This window comes from Taudactylus pleione, unplaced genomic scaffold (genome assembly GCF_031769625.1).
Source record: "Taudactylus pleione unplaced genomic scaffold, aTauple2 ptg001573l, whole genome shotgun sequence".
Classification (NCBI taxonomy): Eukaryota; Metazoa; Chordata; class Amphibia; order Anura; family Myobatrachidae; genus Taudactylus; species Taudactylus pleione.
The window spans coordinates 3661952-3686937 of NW_028285970.1; the positions used below are offsets into that span (position 1 = coordinate 3661952).

Below are 24986 nucleotides of genomic sequence, written 5' to 3' on the forward strand. Positions count from 1 at the left end.
ATCAATATCCGAGTCTGCTATCTGTCAGTCTTCACATGGCCGCTCACTTACAATATACAACTTTTTGTGCGTAACGTCAGATCATCAAAATTCATTTTGAAAGGGGGCCAAAGCTATACAATTAATATTCATTTGCATGCTAAATTAATATAAATATTTTAAAATGTTTATATTACAGACAGCTTTCATCAGACCAAACCATTTGTATGTAATGTAACAAAACCATTTGTTTGGGGCTTCTGCTGAAGCCCCCCCATGCTTGACATTAAAAAAAAGTAGCTTAGAAATAGTAAAAGGGTAGAACCTCTGCGCATGGGAAACATTGCAATTTGACTGTAGTCTAAGGGTCTGATTCAGCACGGATCGCAAGGCTGCGTTCGCACACACCTGGTCGATGCTTGCTTTCTGCGCATGCGTATTCACCGCAGTGCGCGTGCACGAACCAGACGCTGCGATCGGGAAGAGATTGCAGCGAGCACACAGTCCCATCTCAAAGTGATTGACAGGAAGTAACCCTTTAGGGGTGGAGAGGGGAGGCGGTCGAGGAATGCAGGCGTGCCTGTGTGTTTGATCGCCTATACAGGGGTGTGCATAATTTAGCCCCTGCAATTGCATATGCTGACAGAGGTCAAGATGGAGACAGGAAGTTTAGCAGTCAGTGAGTCAGGGTCAGGTCAACCACAACTGTGTGAATAATTCTGATGTTACCGATGTTTTCACTGACTTGCGGATTCATGTCATGGGGAGTGGGCGGCTTTATACAATGATGGGAGTCTTGGTATAGTGCTGTGGTTGCTGTGCGATTGCATTCATTAGCATATTTTCGGCCCTAGCAGGTGCGTGTGAACGCAGCCGTGCGATCCATGCTGAATCAGGCCCTAAGTGCGCCTAGTTTTCCTCCACTTGGTTCTACAGGCCAAGATAGGATTGTTTGCAAGACTACATAACTTGTGTGGACAGAGAGAGTTCATAACTAAGGGCCTGATATAGAGATGTACACAAACCCAATGTTTATGTACATCTCTAATGTTTTTAGATCTGCGCAGGCAGAGAAGCCACACTGCACATGTGCAGATTGCAGTGCCCCAAAGACAGCAGCTTTAGATATGCTGCTGGTGTTTGGGGATGGCGGCCCACAAAACAGGAGCGGCCCCATTTTTTTGGCAGAATGAAGCCAGTGGCAACTTCACTGGCTTCAGCAGCGTGAATTTCCTGTCCATCCTGAGTAACCTGACGGTTATACATCAAACAAAAAGAGAAAAAAAGAAGGGCTATTTGCTGGGGAACTCTTCAGAAATATACATATAATTATTAAAATGTAACTTTTATTACACATCATTAAAATCTATAAGTACCTTCACTTAGTCAGTAATGCTGAAAGGTGTTTATATATTAATCACCTGCAGCAAAGGAAAAAGATCAACATTCCACCATGTTAAGTTGATTTTTATTAGACAAATTTTGGTACTTCGCAGATATATTCGTCACATAAGTAAATCATTTTAAACAGCTCTGCCATGTGCATTCTAGTCCCAAATCTTCCTTTTTTAACCTACAGCACCTGGTATTCCCAAGTGGTCTCCCATCTAAGTACTAATCAGGCCATTACTGTTTAGCTTCCAAGATCAGACGAGATTGGGCAAATCAGACAATGTATGGCTGTAGGTATGAATTAGTAGGGAAATGGTATACACACCGGCCCACGGTCAGAGCAGGAAATGTAGGACTGCAACATGTGAGTAGTCCAATTTATTAATAAAATGTGACGTTCACAAAAAGTTATACATGAGCATACCTTAATTGTTACACATAGAAGTAATATATATATATATATATAGAGAGAGAGAGAGAGAGAGAGAGAGAGAGAGAGAGAGAGAGAGAGAGAGAGAGAGAGACTTATACTTAATCATTGATATTATACGTGTAATCAAAACATTGAGGATAGTATATAACGGATTGTCTCAAAATGTATATTACACAATGGTATTACATATCCATATATTCAATTGCTCCTCATTAATATTCATATCATCATTACGTATCTAAATGTCAGATGCATATCAAGAACCAAATATCCTTAAAGCTCATACTGACTTATTCAAATTCCTGTGGTGTCTAAAATCCATCAAAACAAAACACACAGTATTGTATGCACTATTGTCACTTAAATACAACATCTATCCAATTAAATATTGTTTATCCTAAATAGTGAATCATGCACAACAGGTACAATACATATCCTCAATTAGTGTGCTAAAGGATAATAGTAAGGCATTCACAGTTTACAATATCAAACGTCCACGTAGATTGCTACAAGTTAACAGTTTTGGTCATCAATTGTAAGCATAGTATACATTGTACAAAACCTAGTGATACATGCTGAACGTATTAACTAACTGCTCAGACACGGAGGTCCATCAGTTAACCCCGTATTCTAACCTATTGGAATTGAATACGGGGAATAGTGGGCACGCACGCAATACTTTTCCGTCTGGAAACAGGCGAAGGAGGCGAAAAAGTCCAGCAGACGAAAAGTGTGGACTTTTGGCCCTCATTCAGAAGCGCTCGCAAGAAGCGAGCGCTCCTTCTGAATGAGGGCGGCCGCTTCAATTTTTAAGTGCAGCCTCCTGGTCGCTAGCTTAGCTGTGGGTTACCACCCACAGCTTAGCGACCGACCAGGTTGATGGTCGCGATGGTCAAGACCATCGCGACCATCAGGGCTTGCGACGAGACCCTAAGGTTGGTTCTCGGCAACCGCAAGCCCCAGGGAGCTTCCTTCTTTGATCGAGCAGGAAACTCCCCACTGACATCACTGCTGATATCAGTGCGGCCGCCCACAAAATGGTAGTCGTTCCTTAAGGAACGCCTCCGTTTGTGAAACCACCGCCCCGCCTACAAACCGGGCCAAGCTGTCAATCAACATCGACAGCCGGCCCTTTTGTAGTGAGCTCCGGAGCGACCAAAACATCGTCCCGGTTGCGAGCACTCAGCGCTTGCGACTGGGTCTGAATGAGGTCCTTTGTACCTATACTTATAATGGGAGGCTCTCTGCACATAACAGGATAAAATTGATCGAAGTTCGATTTTACATTTGATTCAGTGTTCGATTTAGCTCACCTCAAATCGTATCAAATCGAATGTACAAATCCCTCATCAAATCCCACATTTACTAATATTCGATTTTAGAAGCCTTTTCTAAATTAAATTCGATTTGGTTCGATTTTGAACAGTGAGTTGATGTTCGATTTTGCATGCACATGTACAAATCGAACACCAAATCCCTCGCAAATTCGAACTTCAAATCCCCAAATGAATAGACCTGCTTCATGCTTTCAATTTTAGCATGAGCAAGTCTGATTGACACAGATGCATGCATAGATTAGTAAGATTCATACATGCATCTGTGTGTAAAATAAAATAATAAAGTTACGTGGGGTCCTCCCTAAGAGCACAACCAGCCCTGGACTTTTCATAGCCAGTCCTGGGTATGAAAATACAGGGGACAAAAGACATAGGGGTCCCCTGTATTTTGCACAATCAGCACTGGGCCATGCGAGCCAGTACTGGTTTTGGAATTACAGGGAACAAAATGAGTAGGGGTCCCTTATATTTGCCATAACCAGCACAGGACACTCTATAGCAGGGATGTAATGCCACAGCCTTTCACTGGGTCCCCCGGCCAAAGCATTATGCCTCTCACTAGTCAGCCCAGGCTGGGGATCCATGGGGAGGTGGGGACCCCCCCCAATAAAGGGGTCCCCCTCTCCAGGGCTCCCCAGGCCTGGGCTGAAAGCCTGGGGCTATCCCCGCCACCCCTGGTCAGTTGTTGCCGGGTTGATTATATAAAGTGTGGTTTAAAAATAGAAGTGATAACGTTGTCTGAAGGTACTTAGAGAACCACAAGTACCAGCATGCGGGGCATTAAGGGCCCGCTGGTACCTGTAGTTCACCGGTAAAGAAATGGTAAAATAAACACAATACTCACACACACTGTGGAAGTATACGTTTATTATACACTCACACATACTCACCTACAATACCTAGATAAGTCCTCTTCTCCAACTAGGCATCCAGTGTCGTCTTAAAACAAAAAAATTAGGAGCCTGACCCACGAACTTAGACCCGTCCTCTAAGGACAGTACTCCCCGAATGACCGCTCAGAAGCATTATTTTTCTTAGAAATGCCAGGAGTGAGTGTTCATTGGCTGAGAGAAGTGAGCCTCCGCCTCTCTCAGCCAATGAACGGTTCCCACCATTGACTTCAATGGTGAGAACAGCTAAATAACACAGATGCATACATGGATCTCACTGATCTATGCATGCAACTGTGTTAATCAGACCTGCTCATGCTAAAATCGTAAGCATGAAGAAAGTCTATTCATTTGGGGATTTCAAGTTCGATTGAAAGTTCGATTTGGTGTTTGATTTCAAACTGAATATTAGTAAATAAGGGATTTGTGTTTTGGTCTATGTAAAAGGTCTGATGTTTTTCCGATGTTTGATTTTGAGTGGGATTTGAGTGAAAATATGGTTTTATGTTTGATTTGATATTCAATTTTGCCTTTAGTAACACTCCAAATGTAAAATTGAATGTCATATCACATTAAGGGCCTGATTCAGCAAGGATCGAAATTACAAAGCTGCATGCCAGCAGCTTTGCAATGACATCCTTGCAATAATGCAAAAGCAGCAGGAGGTTTATGACACGGGTTAGCAGACCAGCGGACGGGATGCTGCCAATCTAAATCCTGATGGTGGAAGCCCAACACGGGACTTAATCCTAAACCTGGGGCATTTTAGCTGTTTGCCGCGGGGGGAGTGTTAGGTTTAGGCAGCATAGCGGGGTTAGGGTTAGGCTTTGGGGAGAGGTTAGGGTTAGGCACCCCTAGGGGGGGGAGTTAGGGATAGGCACCACAGTGGGAGAGTTAGGGTTAGGCACTAAGGGGGGAGGGTTAAGATTAGGCACTAACAGGGAGGATTAGAGAGTGGGTGGGGAGGGTTAGGCTACAAGAAGGGAGGGTTAGGGGGAGAAGGGGGGAGGGTTGTATACTTACCCGACCCCTGTCAGGATACTGACCATCGGGATCCCGACTGCCGGTATTCCATACCCATTCCGTATGACACCCCCTGCTGCATTTGTGATCCCAGCACCACATCGGTGGTTGATGGTCATGATAGTGAACAGCGCCGGGCCTCCGGCCAGCTGAGTAAGCCTCAGCTTACTCAGGCTGGCCAGCTTGCATGCCCAGGACTCTACAGATCGACACAGATCCTGGGCTTGCAACTCCCGGAAAACGGGGCGGACAACCCCCCGTTTCCGGGAACGCAGGCCGCCCCCACCCCGCCCCTTTAATACATCTGCCTGTCAATCGGGCAGAGGCATTGAAGGGTCTGCGTGTGACTACGCAGGACCCATTCTGCATGGGTCCAGCGTACACGCAGATTACCGATAATCAGTCCCTAAAATCAAAATCGAACTTTAGTAAATATACCCCTACATTACATTTGCAGGAAACATCATTTCTAAGTATAAAAAGCCAAACAAATCTGCGCTGGAGAGTATACTTAACACTTTTTATTAGTACAAACTAATGCTTACAAAGTACAAACTGCTGCAGGAGGGTATTGAGAATTTCCCAGTAAGTGAGGATCAGGCGCTGAGAGTCATTAATTAATTATATCATTTATAAATATGTAATAAAAATACTGAATCACAGAAATGCCATGTAATAAAACAGACCTAATGTCACCTAATCTTGAAATATAATAATTTGCATACATAAGGCATTGCCAATACACAGTTATTGCGATCTGTAATTTGCACAAATCTACAATATGCTCTTCCTTTACAAGTACATTTTTTCACCATGTTTGGAGAAGTCTAGAGGTAGGACTTACTGCTCCACATGCACCACTGCTCCTATCTATTAGCTTTATAGTAGTATCTGCAAGCAATTGCTTTAAAGTTGTAATCCTCTATGTCCTCAATGACTATTAACACTTTATAAATCACACTCATTTCCACAGCGCGATATGCCTGGTGTGAGTTAGCCGCCAGGTCCCGTGCTACTTTGCTAGCGTCTGCCGTCTTTTTGGCAAAAATGTGTCTACATGGCAATGCAATGTGACTCGGACGTACCAGGAGACTGTGCTGATTACTTTCATATGCAACACATATGTACAAGGGTGTAGCTATAATGGGTGCAGGGTGTGCGGTGCACTCAGGCCCCTGGGTCCAGGGAGGGCCCACACCATACATCCTGCACTCATATTTTCTAATACTTACCGCTCCAAAGTCCCGCGTCGGGTGTTACTGCCCTGCACAAAACGCCTGAAAAATGGCCACCACGGCTTTTTGTGCATGCGCAGTTGGGATATCGCCAGAAAAATGACAGCCGCACCATTTTCACAGTGACCTGCGTATGCGCAGTAGCCTCTGCGCAAAGACTAGTGCCCTGAATCTATTGCAGCGCTCAGTCCACTGCCAGCCACCTGGAAGAGAGGAGGGGGCCCTGGACTGGGAATACACACGGAGCCCCTCCTCTCTTAATACGCCCCTGTGTATATCTGTGTACGACTGAGTATGTAACCGGTACTTGGTGTGGAAAAAATGCAGTCGCTGCATCAAAGCACTTCACATGCTGATTGAAAGACTCATACTGTATATACAAGTGTCACATATAAAATGAATCAGCACAGTCTGTTCCTTGGTGCAACAAAATTAAAAATATATACTCATTGTTTAATAAGTGCATAATGTTAGTGCAGGAAAAAGAGCATCTTACTGTTTATCAGCTGTGCGCTTGTGTGTAAAGGCCAAGATGTCAGCTGCTCTCCCTGTCCCTTCACAGACCACCACAGGAACTGATGGAGAACTCCGGACATATTCCCACACCATCAGGATCACATTTGGGCCGCCTTCAACAACCAGCCCGACCACAGGGACCCCTTGTCCCATTCCTGTTGACACATCAAATGTTATATGTTATAGTACAATACGTTACATTTATAGGTCTAGGTAATTAAAAACAAAATGCTTAGTGAATTAGTTTGTGCAAGGTTCATTTCTTTCTGTGATTACCAAGATACTCTCAAAGGTTCATTGCAAAAGTAATGCATGAAATGCCACAAATCCTAGTTCTACTGTACTTTGAAACAAACACCAACAGTGTGTCCCATACAGAAATACAGTACTCAACAAACCAACTTACTGGTGTGTATTTTCTGAAGAGATATGTATTCCTCTAGTCTCCTCCTAAGTTTCATCTCGCTACCAGATTTTCCCACAGTGCCATCATCCACCATGATGAAATGGGAGTGCATGCTGTTCAAACTGGTGAATTTACTGAGTGGATTAACCAGTGTTTGGTAAAAACAAACTGTCTGAAATTTGAACAAATGAAAAAGAAACAAATACATATCAAATTTTTTTCTACCCCTGAAGAAATTGAAATAATTGTAATATAGTTAAATATGTATTGTAATAAATCTCACAAGCCCAACTGTGGAATATGTAGTGCTTCGCATACTCCCTCATAGTACTGAGTACATGAGTCACAAGTATAGCCATATCTGTGAGCAGTTTGTAAGTTCTCCCTATGTTTGCGTGAGTGTCCTCCTCATGCTCCAAAGGCCATACTGGTAGGTAAATTGGCTTCTGGTACGCGGCCATTTTATTGTATTTTATAAATTGAATAAATGTTTTTGGTTTTACACTATTTTGTGTCTACATATTGTGTTTTACATATGCCATTAAGGACACTGCATTGACATTGACGGGCTGTAGTGTTGAACCTAATTCATGTGATTGGAGGAACCTGGTCATTTCACCTTAAGGGATTAAATACTTCAACAGAACATTTTTTTACTTCAAGTGAAGGACGGAATATCTTCAGAAAAGTGACTATACTCATTCCATTTATCTTGGGACTAACCATCCGGTAGACACTACCAAAAAAGAGCGCTTTTAACTGTTTTATAGCTTGCATTTATTTATGGTGATTGGTGAAAGTCACATTTGTTTTAAGCTGCCTTTTTGAAGTGTGGAGCACAAACGAATATCTTTATTGTATTATAAATGAACCTTAGTGTGAAGGTGTGTCCATGTGATAGTGAATATAGATTGTAAGCTCCTCTGTGGCAAGGACTGCTGTGAATGGCTACATATTCTCTGTAAAGAGCTGTGCAATTTGTCTGCATTATATAAAGAACAGTTAGTAAATAAAGTGACATTTGTGTAAATGTTTAAAGCTACAGATGTGTCCACATACATCTAGCCTACTTGCGCATTAAACAGCCCTTCTATGGCGCGACTTGGTTGCGACTGAGCATGTTTTCGTTCTACTTTTTCACTTAAACTGTCTCTTATTGGCAAAGTGATGTGAATAGGCTGCACAAGCAGCTTCTGCTGATTAAAATGATATGCGGCATGCCTATATTCTGTGTGTGACAGCGGCTGTATCTGCCTGCAAAATACTACATTACAGTGTCACCGCCGCTAACACCGTAACGTAGCATTTCGCATGCAGATGTAAATCAACAGAAGCTGCCTGTGCATCCTATTCACATTGCTTTGTGAAAAAGATGCATTTTAAGGAAAAAAGTTTCACAAGAAGATGCTCGGCGCTACCAAGTTGTGCGATGTGCGGCGTTACGTGTAACGCGACTTGTAGCTCACTCAGGACAGATGTATGTGGACACATCTATATGTGTGATCACAAACTCAATGTTAACAATAATTGGCTTTGATTATAAGTAACTGAATAAAATATTTTAATGCTCACATCTTTTCCAATAAGGTCTTTCTGATTCTCAATCACTCCCCAGGATGGAAAGCCAATTGCACAGATTTTTCTCAGGTGCTGGGAAGCATGGGCTTTCAAGGCATCACCCACATGTTTGGAGACTCCTTGAAAAAATATAAAGGAAAGTCATCAGGTATAAGAGACTATCGGTGCTCAGTTTAATAAAATCTGCACATTTTGGAAACTGCAATTAATAACAGGACTCATTTTGAGACTGCTCATTTAAGGTGAGACAACAGTTCTTAATGTCATGCTACAAAAAAACTGAAAGGAGCATCTAAACCTAAAATACAAGCTGCCTTACATAAACGACTAATAATATTCATAAAAATATGTTGAAAAATGACAGAACTTAAGATACTTGGCACTGTAGTTATATATACTGTAGCAGTGAGGATCAAGCCATATATGCATATCTATAATGGATGCACCCATTCAAAATACTTACCTTGTGGCCACAGCTGAAGCAACATATTCCTTGAGATATGCACATGCACTGTAAAGAAATCACCAGGAATATGGTGCCTTTTTCTCCAGAGATATGCATATTCACAGTAGACTCTGCCAGTGACAAAGACTTCACTGCGCACATGTCGGCTCATGGGGACACGTGCATGGAGATTGCATGCAAGCCCCTTCCTCTGATAAAATGCCTATATACAAGGAGACCGTAATTAAACTTCCCCTATTCAGAGTCATCTATAGCTTGAGCTAATAATCAGAATGTCACCCTATTTGATAAGGAGACTAACTAGGACATGGGAAGCCGGATTACAAAAAAAAAATGTTTATCGCAAAAAGTCGCCGATAAGGGCAATATGGCGCTGTACAATGTACAACAATAAATGGATTCCATCCAAAAAGTATAGAACAGAAGGAGAAAATAAAGGTAAAAAGAACTATCAAAACCAAAAGAGGGAAAAGAGGGGGAAACCCACATACAAAATACAAAAGGACTAGTGGAAAACATTGGCAAATTATATTTCTATACCCATAATAGATGACAAAGGATATGAAAGTAAGATTTTTAATTTAAGCATTAGAAGAAGAAAAAAAATTAAGAAGTGGCTGAAATTCGCTCCAACTAGCAAGGTCGATCCGTTTGTTTTATTCGTTGATATTCAAAAATATGTACATAAATTGTCAAAGAACATTTCCTTAATAAAAGTGATGAAGGGGAAAAGACTGAGGGTACTGCAGTTCTCTGCAGATCCTCTTTTAAACCCAAATCATCCTTTTATCTTACTTATCAAAGAGGAGCCTTTATAGATTGCTTCTATAAGATTGCTAGTGATGTGACTTATTAGGTGTTACAAAGAAAGAATAGAAAAAAATGCAGTCTGACCACAGAAGGAAAGAAAGTCAGTTCAGTCATTAAGAAAGGACAAAGAGTTGATTATTACACACGCCAATAAGAGGGGAGGTGTTGTTCTGATGAATAAAGCTGAAAATATAGCTGAGATCAATAAACAACTTTCAGCTTGGAACACCTATATTAAGTTAAAAAGTGACCCCCATAGGTAAAGTCACTAAATCACTATTAGAACTAACAAATGAAGCTCTGGAGAATGAAAGTGATAAGTAAATCAGAATTTCAATATATTAATATTAAGAATCCATAAAAACCCACAATTTATGTTCTCCCAAAAGTCTATAAAGATCCCTTGCACCACCCAGGTCGGTCAATAATATTGGATACTTTTTCAAAACCTCTGGTTAGAAATACCAATGATGTAGTATTAAAGATACAGTGGATACAGTAGGATAATGATTGTTTCAGTGTAAGTTCCTGAGGTCAGCACTCTTTATACTATCATTGAGTATAAAAGAGAGCTACAAACAGTGTCATACTTTCTCTAACTTAACACCGTTCAGATTTGAAGAATTTTATCCTAAAGGGTATTCAATTTATATTAGTGAATAACTATTTGTATTTTAATGGGACATATTATGTGCAGCAAATACGTACTGCAATGGGTACCAGATTTGCTCCCAGCTATGCCAATCTCTTCATGGCATAATATTTGGCACAATGACCAGCTGGTGGCAAGCCTGGTATTTTTGCAGAGATATATAGATGTCCTTTTTATTTGGAAGGGTTCTGAAGAAGACATTAATTTATTATGACTTTAATATAAATTTATCATTTGCTTTTAACAAGACTGAAATTGTGTTTTTCTATTTAAATTTATACATAAAAGGATGCAAAAATACAGACTAAAAACCACAGGAAGCCCACTGACTAACTGTTATATTGAAATAATCAGCCAGCATCATAGTAACTGGTTGCATGGGATTTCTTTTACTCAGTTCCTAAGTGTGAAAAGGAACTGTACTGAATAAGAAACATGTGAATCTCAATTAATAGAAACGTCCACTCATTTTTCAAGAAGGGTTACAACCAAAGCACAATAGAAACAGCCCTTAAGAACATGGAGGCTATAGAGAAAAAATTACTTTTGAAAATTAAAGATAAGAAAAAGAAATCCACTCTAGATGAGAATAAACACCAATGGGCTTTCATTAGCCAGTTTAATTCGTATTTTAAAGAAATAGAGTCAGTGTTTAAAAGAAACTGGTATATTTTAAAACAAGATCCAGTCATAGGAATTAAATTACCCGATATTTCCCCAGATTTATATACAAAAAACACCTTCGATAAAAGATGGTCTTGTAAGAAGTAGTTTGGAAGATACAAAAAAGGCTTCGCATTCATTCTCAGGGTTTTCACCATTGTAGACTATGCTTGATGTGTAGAACAGTGAAAGGGAACAGTAAGATGCAAGAATTCCAAGTAAATGGTCAGAATTAATCTATAAACGAATTCATTACATGTAATTCACAAAATGTGATTTATGCCCTTGAACGTAAGTGTGGATTGATCTATGTTGGTAAAACCAACAGAAGCCTCAAGGTCCACTTAGCGGAACACATTTTCAATAAAAGAAAAGGTTTAGACACCCACACAGTATCTTCCAATTTTAAGTTGAAACATAATTCAAAGGAGTGCTTTATTAAGGCCCTCTGGGCAATCTAACAAGTGGCCCCTCGTCATGTAGATCCAAGAATTTAGTAATAAAATTATCCAAAACTGAAATGAGTTGGATATATAAATTAAAAACATTAGTCCACAATGGCCTAAATGGGGACTTCGAGATAAAATTCTTCCTATGAAATATTTTATTAATAATTCTTATCGCTTCTATATATGGACTTTTTTTGCACATATTAAATTATATATATTTTTTATAATATACAGTATATATTTTATAAATTACTTTGAATATATTAATGTTTTTATGGTATATATAACCTTTTCTGCTACTATACAAATATAATTCTTGCTGCTAATATCAACACTATGTTCTGTTTGCCTTCTATGTAATGGGCTTTGCATACTTTTTAAGGATTATGAACAACATACTACCCTTTTATTTCTTCCAAAATGATCAGACTGGACTACTAACTGCGAAAATGTGATGTACCAATTATGACTTGATTGTTTGCTACAAGATAATTCTGTTGAAATGCATGTGGAACGCAAACATCTGCATTGAAAATCCTATGGAAATGCAAGTGGAATGCAAACATCTGCAGTGGAACACATACTGGAACCCACTCCTATGTTCGGTATGCCGGGCGTTGGGATTTCGGCGTGGGGCTAATGATACTCATCGGTATTTAGACTATCTTTAGTCCCATGCTGGGCTTTCAGTGTCGGGAATTTGGCGGTTGGCATTTCGACCGCCGGGATCCTGACTACATCCCATCCTGATGGTTGGAATCCCGACAGGGGAACAGTGAGTACTGTTCCCCTGTCCTATTTAACCCTAACCCTCCTTTTTTGTACCTTAATACTAACCCTCCCTACCCTGCACCCTGATACTCCTGGTAAGTGCCTAAACCTAACCCTACCCCCTTAGTGCCTAACCCTAACATCCCCCCAGTGGTGCCTGAATCTAACCCCCCTATCTAGAGCCTAACCATAATCTCCCCCCTCCCGCAGCCCAACCCTAAGTCCCCCTGAGGTGCCTAAACCAAACCCTCCCCCCTTAGTGCCTAACCCTAACCTCCCCCCGGTGGTGCCTGAATCTAACCCCCCCTGTCTGAAGCCTAACCCTAATCTCTCCCCTCCCGCAGCCCAACCCTAAGTCCCCCTGGGGTGCCTAAACCTAACCCTCCCCCCTTAGTGCCTAACCCTAACCTCCCCCCCAGGGGTGCATGAACCTAACCCCCCCTGTCTGGAGCCTAACCCTAACCTCCCCCCTCCCACAGCCTAACCCTAAGTCCCCCTGGGGTGCCTAAACCTAAGCCTCCCCCCCCTACGGCTGATATTCACCTTGCTACGGTCTCCTTATGATCAGGATGTTGGCTGCCGGTATTCCGACATCTGCATCCCCAGTCATGTCAGGATTATGACGCCGGTGTTCTGGCGGTGATCATGATTCCGGCCCCTGGCAGTCAGCATCCTGATCATAGGGATATTAACCACATCCTGGTTATTTATGTACGTAAAACCGGATTAGCACCATTTTGAGACCTTTTTTTAATCTTTTTGTGCTGTACAATGTGAAAACAGAGTGAAAATAGACAGATATGAATAACACGACTAAACTGTAACGAACAATTACTTTTATTGTGTTCCACTAATGATAACACAGCAATAAAACATTTATCTGTCCATTTTCATGCTGTTTTCACATTGCACAGCGCCATATTCCCTCTACTGGCGACTTGGCTGGATTTACCTAAAGTGGATATGTGCTTTCTTCATCACTCATACATACAGATGTATCCTTATATATCTAGCCACAAAAAGCCGCGTGGTGCGAGATGCATGGCGCAAGTGAGTCACCAGGTCCCATGTGACTTTGCTGGCACCGGGCTTCTTTTTTGCATCTTATTTAGTCTCAATGCGATGAACTAGGACGCAGCAGCAGACTGTGCTGATTAACTGATACGTAACATATTGTATATCAGTGTGCGACTGAGTCTGTATGCAAAGCACAATGAAACGTGGCATGGGAAAAGAGCAACGGAAGCCGCATCGTAGCACTTCTTGTACAGATTTAGATACTCAGTCAGAACAAATATAATAGTGTCGTATATCAAATAATTAGCACATTCTCCTGGGGTGTCCTAGTCGCATTGCATTGTGACTCAACACATTTTCGACAAAAAAAAAGATGCAAAAAGATGGGTTGTTTTGTGCGACTGCAGCATTGATGTGTGGTGACATATCTGTATATTATATGATTTTGTTGCCAAATTTAAGCTTAATTATTTTATGCACTCTGTACATGAGAAGGAAAATGTAGCCTACTGTATTAGGGTGTTATTTCTTTCAAACCTAATAGTGAATGTGTATTTTTCTATCAAAACAAATGCTTAAAAAAGTGTAAGTATGTCTAATATTGACTTCATTACAAAACACTCTAAGCAAGGGATTTGACACCAAATCTCCTATACCATATCCATACACTTACTTTGTGAGCTTTAAGTAATAGTGTGGATTGTGTGCACCTCGTCAATAATAACTTTAAGATGAATCCCGTTTTTAAAATACTCATTGCTCAGCATGCCATTCACAGGACTTGAACTTACAACCGTATGTACTGCATTCAGACAATTAACACATGAAGCTTTTTGCTCTTTCATTGGAAGTCTAATCATTCTAATTGAATGAAGCTAGTTGTAAAATGTCAGTTTAAACCACTGCAGAGAAGCAGATCTATGTAGTGTGCAGCCACATGCAACATGCAGCCACACACTACACAGATTGCTTAGCTGCAATGGTTTAAACTTTAAACAGGATTTCTAGGGGTAAATTTACTAAAATTTATGACAGAAAAAAAGATTACTGAGCGCAAATTCTTTTAAGGATACCTTAGTTACTTTCAGCCTCTCATGTATATGTCCATAGATAATGTCTTATAATCTGTCCATAGACCAATCCTCTTCTTGACAAAAAAAACTCCTTCATATGATCCTCAAAAGAAGGAATTCATAATGTCAAATGAGTGGAATAATTTATATAATTCTTACTCACATCTAAATAATAGACATCCGTCTCCTCTTTTAACTCTTCTTATATAGGGGGATGAGCCTTCTGAGTTCTATGCAAATTGATAATCCCTCCAAGAAAACAATCACAAACAGGAATATCCCATAGTGTAATACATAAAAGATTTATTTTACATATAAATACAACAACAGAATGCCTGTGTACCTTTGAGGACCTTCAGACCAAGGCAGGATGAAAAGCATTTATATGGATTGTCAATTCTCCTCACTAGCTATGGCCAGCGAATTAGTTCTTTATTGGTCACCCTCAGAGTCTTGTTTGCTAAAGGCTACATATGTTCATGTGTGTAGGGAAGAAGACACGGGACACAGCTGTATGCACCACACGCATCTCCATCTCTGCTTTAGTTTTAACAGAACAGCCCATATTTATAGATTCCGTCTAACATATGGTATGCATTATCTGCAGTGAGACTATAGCTCTGTTTAAACATTGGAATCGCATACCTTACCATATATGTACATATGCTTTTCTGTGCACTTATAACAGGGTCTGTACAATGAATTAACTCCATCCTGTCCTGTGCACCCACCCTTCATGCATACATGGCATACGGCTTCTACAGGATAATCCCATATTCCAGATTAGGAAAACCCAATGAGCAGTCCTTCCCTGTCTCTGTCCAAATCCCCAATAGTTGTCCAGGACAGTCCAGTCACACTGACGCGTTTCAGCACTCAGCCTTTATCAAAGTGTGATTAAAATGAGGATATTCCTGACTTAAGTAGCCCATAACATATAGCTCCACCCCTTTTGGTGATAAAGGCAGCCTTTCCCAATTGGCCCAAATAGCTGCCATTCACCCAGCCATTATTCCATGTAGCCAGGTGCCTCATCGTGTACCGGTAGTGACGCACCGTCCAAACTCGCGTCTACCCCCGGCACACATGACTCATTAAAAACAGACGGTAATCTTACATAGCTGCACCCAGACTATTCACCTCCGGCGCACTCGGCGTCGCGCTGGAAGTGACCTAGTCGCAGCGGGAATAATGCGTGGGTCTGTTGACTCTGGCGCACTAGCAGTCGTGCCGGAAGTGACCCGCGGCAACTCTACCTCAGTACACATGCCACGTGGATCTTCCGCCTCCAGCACGCTAAACAGTCACGCCGGAAGTGACCCATGGTGCACCCGAATTTATATCCTGCTTCATAGTTGTCACCCTGCACTATATAGGAAGTGCCGGACAATCCTTCGTAATATTAAGAAGGGCTTTGACAAACACTCAGTATCATTACATTTTAAAGATAAACATAGTTGCTCCGTATCTGACATTAAATCTATGATAGGAATAAAAAAAGTTCATGGAAATTAGAGAATAAAAGGTAGTGAAAAAGCTCTAGCACAGGCAGAGATGAGATTCATCTATGAATTCAAATGAACCATTCGCTCTTTGCGGTCTGTTCACGCCTCTAGGTCTGAACAAGCGAACAAAACTTGCGGTAGTTTTTTGGATAAATACGCCCCCTGGCCGCTCGCATCCTACGTCATGTCCGCTATTTATTAGATTAATCGAGTACATCGACCAGCGTATGAACTGCTCGCTATTCTTGGGGTTTGGTTTTTGCTACCACAATCTTGCGAGCAGTTCTGGCTATAAAATAACCCAGTGACGTGGTCAATGACGCTGCTGTTTTAATTATGCACACCCATAAAACGCCCGTTTTGACCTTTAAGCACGCCTGCGTTCGGATCGGCACTCCCCGTTTTCAAGCACCTTCCCCTGTTACCACCCACATACGCCTCTTTCTGTCACTCAAAATAGCAGGCACTCGCTATTTAGCGAACAAACGATTTTCTGACTGGTTCGCGCATGCGTATTACGATCCGTACGCATGCGCAGTTGGGCAAACATCGCTCGGAACGAGCGTACTGCCACTTACGAGCGGCTCTGAATCAGGCCCTAAGACCGTAGAACATAGGGGTCTAAATAGTGATTTTGAACTTAAGTGGTTTTTAGAAATGGTCTCAATAACCTTTTTTAAAACCTTTTTTAATGCCTTTTTATATTTGATGATTATTTATTGTCATGTTTTTATTGTCTTATATAAGGTTTTATTGTATTTACTACTACATCTTTATTATATTTATTGCATTACATTGCACCCAAATAGCACTTTCTCTTATGCGTTCCAGAGGTGGAACGCATAGGACACTTCTGGGTATAAGAATTGTTCTTCCATATAAGATATATAAAAGGTCCCAGAAGGAGATGTAAGAAGCATTGTCCAGCACTTCCTATATAGTGGAGGGTGACAACTATGAAGTAGGATATAAATTCGGGTGCACCATGGGTCACTTCCGGCGCGACTGCTAGTGCGCCGGAGTCAACAGACCCACGCGTTATTCTCGCTTCGACTAGGTCACTCCCGGAGCGACGTCGAGTGCGCCAGAGGTGAATAGCATGGGTGCTGCTATGTAAGATTACCGTCTGTTTTTAATGAGTCACGTGTGCCGGGGGTAGACACGAGTTTGGACGGTGCGTCACTACCGGTACACGATGAGGCACATGGCTACATGGAATAATGGCTGGGTGAATGGCAGCTATTTGGGCCAATTGGGAAAGGCTGCATTATCACCAAAAGGGGTGGAGCTATATGTTATGGGCTATTTAAGTCAGGAATATCCTCATTTTAATCACACTTTGATAAAGGCTGAGTGCTGAAACGCGTCAGTGTGACTGCAGAGGTCCTGGACAACTATTGGGGATTTGGACAGAGACAGGGAAGGACTGCTCATTGGGTTTTCCTAATCCAGAATATGGGATTATCCATATAAGTGCTTTTCATCCTGCCTTGGTCTGAAGGCCCTCAAAGGTACACAGGCATTCTGTTGTTTGTATTTATATGTGATATAAATCTTTTATGTATTACCCTATGGGATATTCCTGTTTGTGATTGTTTCTTTGAGGGATTATCGATTCGCATAGAACTCAGAAGGCTCATCCCCTGTATAAGAAGAGTTAAAAGAGGAGACAGATGTCTATTATTTAGATGTGAGTAAGAATTATATCAATTATTCCACTCATTTGACATCTATTTATTGGTGAATTCCTTCTTCTTTTGAGGATCACATGAAGGTGTTTTTTTGTCAAGAAGAGGATTGGTCTATGGACAGAGTATAAGACATTATCTATGGACATATACATGAGAGGCTGAAAGTAACTACGGTATCCTAAAAAGAATTTGCGCTCAGTAATATTTTTTTCTGTCATAGTCTTTGTAATGTGGTGGGGATCACATTTGTACTAAGCAGCATTTTCACTTGTTGTGCAGCGCAGAATATATTTTGTTTCATTTATATTTACTAAAATTTGAGTTTGGTCGAGTTTTGTTTTTTTTTCATCTCGATTTGCATGGCCGTATCTCGGGTGATTTTCCAGTTTTTCATCTCGCAAATTTACTAAGAAGTGAGTTTAGCTGAAAGTGAGTTTTCCAATTGTGAAGCAGATAGAGATATCTCCCCCGAGTTGCAAGTTTAGATGAGATTACTCACACGAGATTGCAGTGTTTTCTCTCTTTCTCTCCCGAGCTAGCAGCCTACACATATCAGTGAGATATGTGAAGGCTGCTTGTGTTATACCTGTAAAAGTATGGTTAATTTTTTGTAAAAGTGACGTAGGGTTTCCCCCCCCCCCCCCGTTCCAAAAGCCATAACCAGCCCTGGACTGGTCAGCCAGTCCTGGTTCCAAAAATTACGAGGAACAAAACTAGTAGGGTTCCTCCGTAATTTAGGAAACAGCACCTGGCTGCAGGGCCAGTGCTGGTTTTAAATATGGGGGTGGATTGCGTAGGGTTCATCCTATATTTAAAACCAGCACCGGACCCAAACTGATTGGGGTGTAACGCCACAGCCAGGAGACCCTATTACCGGGTCTCCATGGCCAAAGCATTCTCACCCCAAGCCAGTCAGGCCAAGCCGGGAATCTCAGGGGAGGTGGCAACCCCCCCAAAAAATGGGCCCCCCTCTCCCAAAACCCCAGGCTTGGTCTGAAGCCCGGGACTTTTCTCTGCACCCCTGGAGCAGTGGGTACGGGGGTAATAAAGTGTTAAATAGTAGTTAACTATTATATTTTACAGTGGAACTACAAGTGCCAGCAGACGGCCGGCACCCATACCCCTGCTGTAAAATAAATAGTTAAAAAACCACAGTACACACACCATATCTAGTAAAACTTTATTCCATATACCTAACCCACTCACACATCGGCATAGAAAAGTAATGGACTATCGTAGAGTGGTTTAAAGAAGGTGCTAGTGGCACATATAGGGGTGGAGTTCTAAGTACTAGAAAAATCCCTGACTAACTGATTTTTTTTTTCTAAGACTGGAACTGTCAACCTCATACACCGCATACTTAACATATAGAGCTATAAGTTTCGAGTTTGGTTGAGATGACAATCTAGGGTGAGTTTAGGCATGTTTTTCATATCGCAAATTTACTAAAAGCAAACTCGGGTGAGTTTGAGAGAGAGTTCTTCAATCTCACTCGTAAAACTCGGGTGAGATCGCAAACTCGAATCTTCTCACCATCAGGCAAACTTGGAAGTACTTTTCATGAAAAAGATGCAGTTTGCAAATTTACTAAGATTCGAGATTTCAATCTCGGGTGAGATGAGAGCAAACTCGCAGAGAAATTGAAGTTTAAAACACTCACCCTCCTGAGCTGCGAGTTTGCCAGAAACATATACAGATCATGGTGATCTGTGTATGTTTCTGCACGTGTACTTAATGTATAGTGTTCCTATAAAAAAAGCCATAACCAGCCCCGGACTGGTAAGCCAGGCCTGGTTCCAAAAATTATGGGGAACAAAACAAGTAGGGTACCACCATAATTTAGAAAAAATAAAAAAATTACGTAGGGGTCCCCCTATATTTAAAACCAGCACCGGACCCAAACCGACCGGTGTGTAATGCCACAGCCAGGAGACCCTAATACCGGGTCTCCATGGCCAAGGCATTCTCACTCCAAGCTGGTCAGGCCAAGCCGGGGATCTCAGGGGAGGTGGGGATGTTGATGAATTGATTAACTTGATCAGTTGGGACAGATGTTGATGAATCAAAGAACTTAATTGCTAAGAGCCCGATGTTGATGAATTGAAGAACTTAATCGGTTTGGGACCGATGATGATGAATTGCAGTACTGGGTCAGTTTGCAACCGACAGTTGGAGATATTGGCTGGGACCGAGGGTTAGAGATATCGGCTGGGACCGACGGTTGGAAATATCGGCTGGGATCGACAGTTGAGTTATCATCTGGGACAGATGGTTGTAGATATCAGTTCGGACCGACAGTTGAAGATATCGACTGGGACTGACGGTTGGAGATATCGGCTGGGACAGATGGACGTAGTTAAGAACAAGTCTTAGTGGATAACCCAGAGTGGAGCACAGATGGAATGGAGACTTGCAACCAGACTCGGAACTGGAATCACACAGACTGGAACTGTTCAGATACAGAGGGCCTGATTCAGAGCCGCTCGTAAGCGGCCGCTCATTCGCTCTGAGCGATGTTCGCACAACTGCGCATGCGTATGGTTGGCAATGCGCATGCGCAAACCAGTCATTGCGGTCGGAAATCGTGCGCTCGTAAAACAACGAGAGGCTGCTAATTTGATTGACAGAATGTACCGTTTGTGGGTGGTAACAGGGTAAGGTGCTTGAAAACGGGGGAGTGGAGATCCGAACGCAGGCGTACCCAAAGGTCAAAACGGCGTTTAATGAGAGCGTCATCGACGACGTCACTTGGTTGTCTTTTAGCCTGAACTGCTCGCAGTGATAGCGGAAAGTAAATCCTACCACAAGCACTGCTAGCAGTTCAGATGCCTTTCGGTTTTCCTGATTAATCTAATAAATAACGGAGATGACGTGTGATGCGAACGGCAAAGGGGCGTCTTTACAAAATAGCGAGTGCATTTTTCGGACATTCGCTCAGACATAGAGACATCAACACACCGCAAAGAGCGAGTGCTCAATTTAAATATCCGTCCCCTTTTTAAGAACAAGCATCCGCAAATAGCGTCCGGGTCTGAATCAGGCCCAGAGTACCTGGGAGCTCAGCACAGAGTCCACGTTGTATTGGCAATGGAAGCCAGTCAGGAAATGGAATTTATAGGGGTGGATCCCCAGGGATTGGATGCTGCAATCAGTTGGTCTGGGAGCAGCACTCTGAGTGGTGGAGGAGAGTCAGGTGACTGAATCCAACATGGCGGCACGCATACTGAGTTTTTAAGGGAACTCTGGTGTGCAGCCCTCATAGCCAGCTGGATACGATGTGCAGAGCAGAAGGACCTCTGCGTCATCCGGGAGAGATGTGTGGATATAGCACAAGCAGACCTCAGTGTTAGCTGGAACAACACCGCAGAGTTTTACGCAGAGGTAAAACATAGGAGAATATGGGAAACAATAGTCAGGATCATGACAATGAGAATACAGTGCACAGCCAATACCTGTATTAATGCCCTCTGTCAGGATCCAGGCCCCAGTAGTCTCTGCAGCTTTTACCAAGCCTTTACTAAAAACTTGCTTGACCTTCGAAGGAAGCTTAAAATGTTGGACTCCTCCATGAACTGAGATCACAAGCTTGGGAAGTTCCATCTGCCATTCCTTTATCATCAGATGCATTAACTGGTCCGGAGAGGTGTCATAAGCTACTCTTAAATACTGAGAAAAGAATAATACGCAAGTATTATCAAATGTATAATAAAACTAAATTTAGTTTGTAATTAAAGTTTAAATATGTATTTGCAAAATGTTCTATTGGTAAGCATATACTATAATTGACCTGACTACTTTTTTTAATTCACTTAAAATTCTGCTTAAGTATTTATCAGGCAATGACGTCATCATAATGTTACAGCTACAGTAGTGCGTTGAAAGACAGCGACATAAAGTGGTGTTGATTAAATGGGGGCGTGGCCTCACTGGGAGGGGCGTGGCCTCACTGTACTTCCTCTGGCTTTATCACTGTGGGGTGTGCCCAGCACCCCCAGAGATGCGGGCTGTCCCTAGAGACTCTCCCTGCACTGTAGGATCTTCCTCAGGGACCAGGTACTGCACTGTGATGTTAGTGTGAAGCACCCGGCTCCCTGTCTCTGAGGAGCTGGCATTTTGGTGACACCAGGTTCGGCCAGCATCCCCCCTCACCTCCTTAGTGATGCCATTGGTAACATGTCCACATGTAAGATATTAGTAAGACAGATAGATGCATGTCAATGGGACAGTGGGCCTGATTCAGAGCTGCTCGCTCGTGCTGTGCATTCACAAGCGGCCCGATGTTCTGCATACGCGTATGCTCACGCTTCGTTCTGCGCATGCGCGAACTACACACTGCGATCGCAACCCTCTCACTCGCCCAGCAAAGGCAGCCGAGGGTAATGAGTGACAGTATAGGCCGTTTGTGGGTTGTAACAGGGGCAGGACACTATAACGGGGGGTTGGAGATGCGAACGCAGGCGTGCCTGAGTGTTTCAACGCCGTTTTAGAGGCGTGCATAATTAACAGGCAGCGTCATAGTACACGTCACTTGCCTTTTTTTACACTGATTTCCTCACAATGCTTGCGGTAGGGTAAAGCAACCACAAGCACTGTATTAGCATCCGATGGTGCTCGATGTACCAATGTTTTAATACACTTCCTGGAGATGACGTGTGCTGGTGGGCGGCTCTGCCTGTGTGATTGGGCGTACGCTCAAACAAAGTGGCCGCTCGCTAAGACATGGTGGGCATGCTTATTCCTTGGCGAGCATTCGCTTCCTGTGGCGTCACTTTGACAAATTTGCATACGCATCCAGCAAGCGTACGCAGATAGTGAGTGGGTCTGAATCAGGCCCTGTGTCACAGTGTGAGGAGGGGAACGGGAGCAAGCAGCCACAGACTCAGAGATTAATACTGTAAAGTGCAGATCCGCTAGTATCAGAGAGTATTTATGTAAATTTCTGTCACACTGATGCAAACAAACCTCTGTATGAAACATTGTGCCTGATTCAGAAAGGTTACACTAATGCCACTACTGTTGCAAATTTGTGAGCAGCGTCAAAGCGAAAATAACAAATGATGCAGCCTCCAGGAGGCTTTGTAAATCCAAACGACTGTGTACAAAGATGCAGCATCAGTTGCAGATCATTTGATTAATCGGACTTATGATTAACGGGATTGGGTACGGGATGATGGCGCTCAAGACCCTGGCAGTCAGAATCCTAACACCGGTATCCCGACAGGGTCACTATTCTGACAGAAAGAGGTAAGTATACTCTCCTTCCCCTACCCATATCCCTCCCTCCCAGCAGTCTAAACCTAACCCTCACCCCCAGTGCCTAAACCTAAACTCCCTCCCCCGCAGCCTAAACCTAACCCCCCGAGTGCCTAACCCTAACCTTCCCAATAGTGCCTAACCCTCCTCCTAACCCTACTACTTACCATCTGGATGCCGGAGGTCGGATTGCCCGCTATGGGATTCTGACTGGTGTCAGGATTCCGTCACCGGCATTCTGAGCGCCGGGCATCCCGACAGCAGGGAAAATAACTACATCCCAATTAGCCCTCTGCTTGCACAGAATGGCCATCGGAACGGAGATGCTGGAGTCATTTATAATGAGTACGGGATCGCCTGTGTTTGAGTTGCCACCCACAAACGGTTCCTACCTGTGAATCGCTTTTCTAATAAATCCTCATTGCAAGCAACAATGGTAATGAAACTTGACGTATGCGCAGTGAAAAACAAATGCATGCGCAAATCAATGATAATCGCTCAAATTACCTAACAATCGGGATTGTGTACATCTCTGAAACAGGTCCATAGTCTACCTCTGGTTGGTAATTTGATTTTCTATATATTTTAGATTTAAATAAATAATATGTAGTGGAAAACACCATAAGTACTTGATATTTCAGAAAAGGGGTAAATATTTTAAACAAATGGCAGGTTCACTATATAAATAGTTATTTATTATTTGTCAGATTTAAAAAAAATATCTAAAAAAATAGAAATATAAGACAGGATAATATACATTGATCTGCAGCAACATACAACAAACCTTTGCATGGTATGTGTGATGGCCATCTTGGAAATTAATAGTGCCAAAAGCGTCTGTGGGGCTTGTCTTTGTATGTTTATGGACCGACCATTCTTCATCACTTCTCTCATGTGGAGTAGCATAAATTGGCCAGTCATAATCTACACCAGGGTGGTCTCCAATTAGTCTTCCACAGCAACACCTATAAACATATGTATACTTCAATTTATCTGACTTATTTCATTAAGTATCAGAGGGAAAGAAACAGTAACTGTATAAAGCTATGGGTCATTCCATATCAGATCATCCCCCCCAAAAAATTAAATGTTCACCACCCAACTTAGATTTTTACGATTTTTTTTTTATAAGAGAGGATGTAAAAAAATTTTTGCCAAATATATTTCTGCCAAATATCTCTACTGTCTGACTGTTAGTTTCTGAAATATTGATTTTTCAATTTAGACTATTTACTAATTGCGGTTTATTTGAAGTATCACGGGTGTTTATTAAGGAATCACCACAAAAGTTTGACCTTTAAGGTAACTTTTCCTGCCGAATACAAAAATCCAAACCAAATTACTTTATCTGCCTTATGTTTCGAGTTACGGCAAAAATGTGAGCTTTTAGAACAGAATTAAAAACACAAGGTTATATAAACATTAGATATCCCAATTATTTTCAGGTGCGTAACAATGGTTTACATAACTATCACACAAAAAATTAGCATGGTACTCTGTTTTATAGTGGAGAAAAAAAAAAATGAAGTTGATGTCCGATTACTGTTCTACCACATACAGTACATAATTTGCACAAGAAACCATGACATTTAAAAACTTAAACAGAAATGAAGTTGAGTCAGCAATCACATTATTTTCCCCTTGTTTGGAACATGATTTGTAACGGTCTGTAATTTTCTTTAAAGTGTCAGCAGACAGTGTATACTGCCTTCCAGTACTTCCTTGCGTAGTAGGCACTTCCGTTACACAGAGGACGTGAATAAAAGGACAAAACACTTACCGTATCTCTTGAAGGCCAGGATGACACATTTGTTGATTGGTTTAGTTTCATGAAGTGTACCAGCACA

At 42.0% G+C, this 24986-nt stretch overlaps 1 protein-coding gene and 1 pseudogene across 2 annotated transcripts in view; both read right to left on the reverse strand.

Moving 5' to 3' along the window:
• Positions 1 to 24079, reverse strand: part of TRPM6 (transient receptor potential cation channel subfamily M member 6) — a 187545-nt gene extending 163466 nt beyond the window's left edge. For both annotated transcript variants that reach the window (XM_088464054.1, XM_088464053.1), the window contains exons 1-5: positions 23924 to 24079; positions 21339 to 21552; positions 8784 to 8908; positions 7212 to 7383; positions 6786 to 6960 (exon numbers count right to left, since the gene is read on the reverse strand). In XM_088464054.1, coding sequence (XP_088320180.1) covers positions 6786 to 6960; positions 7212 to 7383; positions 8784 to 8908; positions 21339 to 21513 — 647 coding nt within the window. In that variant the 5' untranslated portion in view covers positions 21514 to 21552; positions 23924 to 24079. The remainder of the gene's footprint in view (positions 1 to 6785; positions 6961 to 7211; positions 7384 to 8783; positions 8909 to 21338; positions 21553 to 23923) is intronic.
• On the reverse strand, positions 1550 to 1667 carry LOC148442301 (5S ribosomal RNA; annotated as a pseudogene).
• Positions 24080 to 24986: the final 907 nt, after the last annotated feature.